The sequence below is a fragment of the Glandiceps talaboti genome, chromosome 7 (genome assembly GCF_964340395.1).
Source record: "Glandiceps talaboti chromosome 7, keGlaTala1.1, whole genome shotgun sequence".
NCBI classification, from domain to species: Eukaryota; Metazoa; Hemichordata; class Enteropneusta; family Spengelidae; genus Glandiceps; species Glandiceps talaboti.
Window position 1 is genome coordinate 24,948,831 of NC_135555.1, and position 8,894 is coordinate 24,957,724.

Below are 8,894 nucleotides of genomic sequence, written 5' to 3' on the forward strand. Positions count from 1 at the left end.
AGGATGTGAGAAACTGTAGAAACAAAAAAAACATTACTTGATTTTTCTTTCATGTCAATGTGTCTATTATTTAGATGGCTACTGCAAATTACATATAAAATATTGCTGTCACACAGTGATCACAACGGGAGTCACGGGACGTTACATGTCGAAGAACACCCATTATGCAATGTCACTGATCTACCCTACCACATAATGGAATATACCAGATTATTTTCACACAATTTATTATATTAACTTTCGTTTCGTTTGTGGCCAGGAATTCTTACAGACATTAACTTAAATTTCTAGTTGCCACAGTCCAAAAATGTCCGTCCACAGTTGTTTACAAAGTCTTATGCCTTTACTCGGTCGATGCATAGACGATGAGACGCTGGGGCAGGCCTTTGGATTTGTTGTGGATTGTATATCAGAAATCGAGAAAAACTTGAATATCTTAACCAGCTTTCCAGAAGGGGACCAAAGCATCAAACAGAAATGTCGACAAATAGTATTCCAAATTCGTCAGGTGTTGTTGTCTGTCCTACAGGAGAGCAAAGACCTCAAGTAAGTTGACTATTATTAGTACTTTCGTTTTGAGTCAACATACATGACACATAAGCTGTAAAGTTGTATATGAGATCAGAGGCAATGAATTAGATATAACCATAGACCCTACAGGGTCTATGATATAACCGAATGCAGTAATATCATTCGTTCGTTCGTTCATTCATTTTCAATCCCTTTCCCATTTATTTATGTACTCTCATTACGGACTTGTATTATTTTGTAGCTGGGAATAAAGTCATATATCATCAAATATATATCAAATGCATAGCGCACGTACCCCGGCACTTACGCACTTATTAGACTAGACTGTCGACAGTCGCTCGCGCCTTTTTTCCCCCACGTTTTATCTAAACTTAGTCGTCGCCGCGCTCCGATCCGGCGCAATACTACTATAATCGCATACTGATATCGAGGGCCGAAGGCCCGAGCGACTCTTCTCGCTCGTGCCATCTCCCGTTCTAATACTTATTCATGATGTGACGTCATTTAATGGGGCGTTACTCTATCGTATGATTTGCATACAGTTCAATGTAAGGTCACTCAACATTCAACACACACGTAAACTACAGCGCAAATTTGACCTCGTAAATGCATGTAAATGGTCATAATCAAGTACTTTTTCCTTTCCCACTTTCTCTTGTTAAAGTTTGAAACCGCGCGTTTTTTAATATTGGTAAATGACGTCGTTGACGCGTGACGACCCCGACGCCCGATACATGCTCACTAGTCTATGGTGCCGTGTACAGTCTACTAGTAGAGTAGTAGAAGTACTAGCTAGCTGCGAGTCGAAGGAGCTCAAATGGTTCCGACTCGTGGACTGTTATCATGCATGTAATTTTTGTGTATTATAAATTTTATTGTTTATTTAGTAAAGAAAGCGACTTTATCATTTTAGTTTAATATCAGTTCCATCAGTAAATTACGTAAAAACTACCAAAGGAAGCGACAACGCAACATTTACAACTGTTGGAACCTTATTAACATTTTGGGTTGGTTTGAATAGGAACACTATTGACGATACGTTCCCGGATCGGTAATAGTTGATCCTTTTAGCTGAACGTTTCGAAACCAGCTATAGGCCCTCTTCATCAGTCACAGTTGTTGTGATAAATTCACCTTCCCGTATTTGTTTGCCCAGAGTTTACTAGTATTGTTCATCAAGTAGAGATGCCAGTATTTCAACATTCCTATTGTCTAGTTCTTTTTCCGCTAGATTTTTAAATTCGGAATGCTTCAATTTAGTGTTGACCCAATTGTCTTTTAAGTTTTTGTTTCGCTTCTGTGCTATGATTGATCTTTTTGGATATAATTGATTTAATATCTCATTGTCTGCTATTACGTCCCAGTGTTTAGTTATCGCATCTCGTACATGAGATATATTAATGTAGGGACTGTATACTGTATTGAAGACCAATGGGATCTCCTTTGTGGGTGTCCGGCTTTTGAGATATGTCTCTCTCTTACGATAGTGGACTCTCTTGATGGAGTTATTTATTTCTGTTTCATAATAGCCTCTTTTTGCCACGTACATTTTTCTACATTTCAAATCGATATTAATGGGACGCACAAGAAAAGAGAATCAAAAGTACACACAAACACACACACACACACACACACACACACACACACAAGCATACACCTTATCGGGAATGAAATATACACTGAGCTTGAGTCAAATTTAGGATCCTGACTACAATCTCCATAACCAATCAAGTTATGTCAAATTAGATAATCTCAAGTTCAAACAATCTTTACTACCAATCCTATCTATTCATAATTGACCAATCACATGAAGGTCAATACCAAATTCGCGCCAATATGTATGGAATGTAGTAAAACCTATATAAACCCTTATTTCTGTGTGATCTGTAGGAGTTTTGTTAGATGTCAATAAAGTACGAGTAGCTGTTCTTATAGTACTTGGTTGTGTGTGGACATCATTCCTTTCCAGAACCTGTTTCTAAACAATCGACTTATCCCACACACCTCTATATACATAACTCAATAATGTAAAGTGATCAAAATTGAAACAAATGTACTCAATCGTATAAGCATACACACAGCAATATAGACACATGCATGTATACACATAACTCAATAATGAAAAGTGTTTATAATATACAAGGACAATATAGATGAAGTGAGAAGCAATACAAATATTACAAAATCAAGAAATGTTACTGAAAACGCCAAAGAGAAACGATACGTATGAACGCAAGGGTTGGAATTTGTAAGTCATGGAGTACTTAAAATATAATTTTTTAGTTCCATCTTGAATTTTTGCCTTGACATTTTACTTTTAAGGGGGCATGGTAAAGAATTCCAGTGCTTTGTCGCAGCATATATAAAATTATGTTGGGTGATATTCAATTTTGTTGATGGTGGACGGAAGTTAGCTGAACGGATTTGATATATATGAATTGGACGGTCGGTCAAAATACTTTTCTATATTGTGGGGATAACGATTATTTCTGGAATCACTAATACCACTGGCAGCAGAACGGTTTGATATATATGAATTGGACGGTCAAAATACTTTTCTATATTGTGGGGTTAACGGTTATTTCTAAGACCAAAAACAAAAATACAGGAGTAAAATTTACTTAGTTGAAAGATATTTAGAACATTGAGTTGGTTAAAAAGGGGTTCAGAGTGTGCATTGAAGTGAGTGAATGTGATCAAGTGGACAAATTTCTTTTGTAGCCAGAATACTGATTCTAGAAGAGTTTGATACGTATTGTCCCAAATTTCTAAACAATATGTAAAGTGTGGTAGAATAAATGAGTTATAAATCATAATTAGGGCCGATCTGGGAATATAGTGGCATAAACGTGAAATAATTCCTACTTTTCTGTTTACAACTTTGATGACATTTTAGATATATGGGGTTTCCAAGAAAGAGATGGATCAATAGAAACACCGAGGTAACTTGCAGATGAAACGCGCTCTATCGCCATATTACCAACATAAAGATTACCTTCCAAAGTTATATTTCTCTTTGGCGTCTTAATCAACATGAAATTAGTTTTCCCTTTTTCCCTTCATTAATAGTAAGTTTGTTAGCCATGTACCATCTAATCACATGTCTGAACTCTTCATTGATAATACTGAGGTTAAGTTTTGGGGAATTCAATGATCGAAACAAATTTGTATCATCGGCAAAAAGTCTATAGTTGCTTGAGTTGCAAATCGATGATATATTTTCTGAATAGTACATGTAACAATATACATTTGAGTCTATTCCAAATTATGTAATACTTATACAGTGGTTTACTTGGCTCTGATGATGCATACCAGCATGAATTGAGATTAAATTAAGCTGTTACATATCCAATGTGCAATAAAAAGAATTGAACAAAAGTTTACGACCATAGGAGTGGGCCGAGCAGTCATTGGGCCATCAAAGGTCTGAAAGTCTTGAAATGTTTTGCTCTTTATTCTGGATTTTATGGAACCAAATTAAACTTTCAGGAGAAGTCATTTACCAAGTGCACATCCGCAAAATATCTTCCATCTTTGCCACAACAAAATACACTTCCAAATAATATGTAATGCATAGCATAATCGTTTCAATTCAAGCTAAGTACCTCCCTGTATAGGTTAGAGCTAATTAGAGACATCTCCTTATTCATGTGAAATCCACATCCTGTGTAAAGTAATTTCGTTCGGAGTATTATTGTATAGTTGGCCATCACTGTTATTTTAATGTATCATTGTACCATATAATTTTATATCTCCACTTTAGTGTAGGTGACAGAAGGGGTGGCTAAAATAATGCTTGAGTTTCGTTTGGCGGGGCTTAACATTTTTTTAGAAGAGAGGGTGAGAGGAGCTACAACATTTGTTTAACCGTAAATTGTGTACATTTCCTAACTGTAGCTATGGAGACAAATTGCAAGAGATAGTATCAAGATGACTCAATAAGTTCTATCTAAACTCGACCTGAAATATTTTGCTATCATTATATATGGTTTGTTTTATCCTTGTCAAGCATTGTGAAAAAATGAAATCGACCTACCTACCCAATGTGATGAGTTAGGTTGCCCGTTGACCAGCTATTTAAAATTTTTTTTCTGGCCTTACATATGAGACTTAATTGCGTATGCTAAAATATATATGTAAATTGTATGCAAATTTATGTAAATTGGTCACCTTTCTAAATTTTAAATGCATGATTGCACCAAGACAAAGTCCTGCCCCTTGGCAATTTGGTCAGGCTACGGCCCTGAAAGGGCATTTTAGTAATTTTTACTGGTCCTTACAGAAGGTTACTAGACTCGGGATAGCTCGATAGCGGGCCAGCGTGTATGTCGAACCCTGCAACGTTTATTATTTCCTACCTGTAGGGCATTCCGACTGGTCTGTTTAGATGGGCTTCATGTTGTGAGCAGTGAAATCAGTTTCTTGCATATGAACATCGATGATTTCCTGAAAGAAGAGGGTCTACAAAAATACAAGGATATATTTGAGAGGGAGGAGATTGGCAAGGCTGTTGAACTACTCGACAAAGAAGTCATTAACATGGATGACTTGAAAAAAGAAATGAAACTGGCATCCTTCAAACGACTCAAGGAAAGACTGCGAAAAGCTGGTATGTTCATTGATCTTAGGCCTAATAAAAATATTAGGTTCCAATTATTTTATACACACACACACACACACACACACACACACACACACACACACACACACACACACACACACACACACACACACACACACACACATACATATATATTCATATGTGCCAGTTTATATAGCTCGTTCAGGTAGTTTACGTTTTCCACTGTTTTCCATATAATCTCTTTATAGATTCGAAGAACAGTTTGATATTGTCTCTGTAAGGCTGGGGTCAGAATTGACGGGGGGGGGGGGGGCTGGGAGATATTGGGGGAATGAACAAAATTGAGGGTTCAAGGGGGGGGGGGGCATAAAAATTTTGATGGTCTGAAAGGGGGACCCCGAAATATATTGTTAAACCTCAGGAAATGTCGTTTACAAAGTTTTAGAAAATTTCACGGCTTAGCCGCTGTACCTTCTGAAACTTTATATAGAATGATGAGTTGCATTGGGTGACAGCCATGCGAATATATTTGAGTATGCCTTCCTCTGTCTGTCTGTCTGTCTGTCTGTCTGTCTGTCTGTCTGTCTGTCTGTCTCTTTCTATCTCTCTGGTAAAACAAACAATTTGATGAATAACATGCATAGGTTGATAAGTATTTGAGTCTTTGAGTTGATGATGGCAAAGTTGTAATTATGTTCTGTCTTATGTCACTTTGATAAATTCTTTGATACCTATGAACGCTTACAAGTCTCCCACGATGTAATGCATACCACACTACATTTTAATATCTAAATGTTTTACTAACTTTTACTAAATCTGTATTAAGTTGAATTGAACATCAAACACATATATACTTAATCAGTTTACAATTTCATCTGATGTCGAACAAGTTCACACTATAGTGATAGTCTATAGTGATAGTCTATAGTGATACTCTATAATGATACCCTATAATGATACTCTATAGTGATAGTCTATAGTGATAGTCTATATTGATAGTCTATATTGATACTCTATATTGATACTCTATAGTGATAGTCTATAGTGATAGTCTATATTGATAGTCTATATTGATACTCTATATTGATACTCTATAGTGATAGTCTATATTGATAGTCTATATTGATACTCTATAATGATACTCTATAGTGATAGTCTATAGTGATAGTCTATATTGATACTCTATAATGATACTCTATAATGATACCCTATAATGATACTCTATAGTGATAGTCTATAGTGATAGTCTATATTGATACTCTATAATGATACTCTATAATGATACCCTATAATGATACTCTATAGTGATAGTCTATAGTGATAGTCTATATTGATACTCTATAATGATACTCTATAATGATACTCTATAGTGATATAATGATACTCTAAGTAGCATATTTGAGATGCAAATTATACTGTCCCCTCCCCTTCACCCACCCCGATATCCCTGGGCCGATACCTAAGGCAACGATGTCATTGTGTGCTCGAGCTCTTTTCGAACAGAGCATTGTTGAGGTTCTTTACCCATATGTTTCAGTGTACATGTACATGTATTATGCATTCTCAGTTGTTGAGTAAATCCACTCAGTTCCTCTTCAATCTCTCTGCCTGTTAACTTTATTTCTCGCTCTCTATCACCCGGTCCTGTTTCTCTTACAATCTCTTGACAATTATTACCCCTGGCTCGGATCAGAACGGCACAACGGCCCTTTCGTCTTCCTCAACTCACCGGGGAGCATACAATCCGTTGCAGCCATCATTTCAGTGCATAGGATTAAAGCCTTCACATTGCAACCTACATCCTACCAGGTCCCCAATTATATCATCCAGTCCTGTTTCTCTTCAATCTCTCTGCCTTCTAACTTTATCATCCAGTCCTGTTTCTCTTCAATCCAATTTTCATCTCTCGTCATTTCTTAGAATTTCTTCTTCAACCTCTCTTTATTTCATGTTTATTTCTCTCTCCTAATATTCATTTGCCATTTTTCTACCAATATCTTCTCGTTGAACGTAAGTCGGCCTCCGTTTCACCTATAACTTTTGTTGCTATTTCCCCTTTCCTTTTAAAAAAAAATTCTGTACCTAAAGAATTATGTTCTTATGTTCTTTTTTCTCTGAGCCATGCGAATATATTTCCTCTGTCTGTCTGTCTGTCTGTCTGTCTGTCTGTCTGTCTGTCTGTCTGTCTGTCTGTCTGTCTGTCTGTCTGTCTGTCTGTCTGTCTGTCTCTTTCTATCTCTCTGGTAAAACAAACAATTTGATGAATAACATGCATAGGTTGATAAGTATTTGAGTCTTTGAGTTGATGATGGCAAAGTTGTAATTATGTTCTGTCTTATGTCACTTTGATAAATTCTTTGATACCTATGAACGCTTACAAGTCTCCCACGATGTAATGCATACCACACTACATTTTAATATCTAAATGTTTTACTAACTTTTACTAAATCTGTATTAAGTTGAATTGAACATCAAACACATATATACTTAATCAGTTTACAATTTCATCTGATGTCGAACAAGTTCACACTATAGTGATAGTCTATAGTGATAGTCTATAGTGATACTCTATAATGATACCCTATAATGATACTCTATAGTGATAGTCTATAGTGATAGTCTATATTGATACTCTATAATGATACTCTATAATGATACCCTATAATGATACTCTATAGTGATAGTCTATAGTGATAGTCTATATTGATACTCTATAATGATACTCTAAAATGATACTCTATAGTGATATAATGATACTCTAAGTAGCATATTTGAGATGCAAATTATACTGTCCCCTCCCCTTCACCCACCCCGATATCCCTGGGCCGATACCTAAGGCAACGATGTCATTGTGTGCTCGAGCTCTTTTCGAACAGAGCATTGTTGAGGTTCTTTACCCATATGTTTCAGTGTACATGTACATGTATTATGCATTCTCAGTTGTTGAGTAAATCCACTCAGTTCCTCTTCAATCTCTCTGCCTGTTAACTTTATTTCTCGCTCTCTATCACCCGGTCCTGTTTCTCTTACAATCTCTTGACAATTATTACCCCTGGCTCGGATCAGAACGGCACAACGGCCCTTTCGTCTTCCTCAACTCACCGGGGAGCATACAATCCGTTGCAGCCATCATTTCAGTGCATAGGATTAAAGCCTTCACATTGCAACCTACATCCTACCAGGTCCCCAATTATATCATCCAGTCCTGTTTCTCTTCAATCTCTCTGCCTTCTAACTTTATCATCCAGTCCTGTTTCTCTTCAATCCAATTTTCATCTCTCGTCATTTCTTAGAATTTCTTCTTCAACCTCTCTTTATTTCATGTTTATTTCTCTCTCCTAATATTCATTTGCCATTTTTCTACCAATATCTTCTCGTTGAACGTAAGTCGGCCTCCGTTTCACCTATAACTTTTGTTGCTATTTCCCCTTTCCTTTTAAAAAAAAATTCTGTACCTAAAGAATTATGTTCTTATGTTCTTTTTTCTCTGAGCCATGCGAATATATTTCCTCTGTCTGTCTGTCTGTCTGTCTGTCTGTCTGTCTGTCTGTCTGTCTGTCTGTCTGTCTGTCTGTCTGTCTGTCTGTCTGTCTCTCTCTCTCTCTCTCTCTCTCTCTCTCTCTCTCTCTCTCTCTCTCTCTCTCTCTCTCTCTCTCTTTTCTCTCCCTCTCTCTCTCGACCCTGACCTCGACTTTTTGTAACATTCAAACCTCAGGAGCAATCGTTAACGTTTACCTTGTAGTTAGTACATTTCATATACCTACCATACTTGTAAGTATGA

General features: G+C 36.7%; 1 protein-coding gene across 1 annotated transcript in view; it reads left to right on the forward strand.

Annotated features, from left to right (window-relative positions):
- The first annotated feature begins 262 nt into the window (after positions 1-262).
- LOC144437628 (uncharacterized) overlaps positions 263-8,894 on the forward strand; it is a 13,479-nt gene continuing 4,847 nt past the window's right edge. The window contains exons 1-2 of the mRNA XM_078126611.1: positions 263-546; positions 4,896-5,140. Of these exons, the coding sequence (XP_077982737.1) occupies positions 308-546; positions 4,896-5,140 (484 nt within the window). The 5' untranslated portion in view covers positions 263-307. The remainder of the gene's footprint in view (positions 547-4,895; positions 5,141-8,894) is intronic.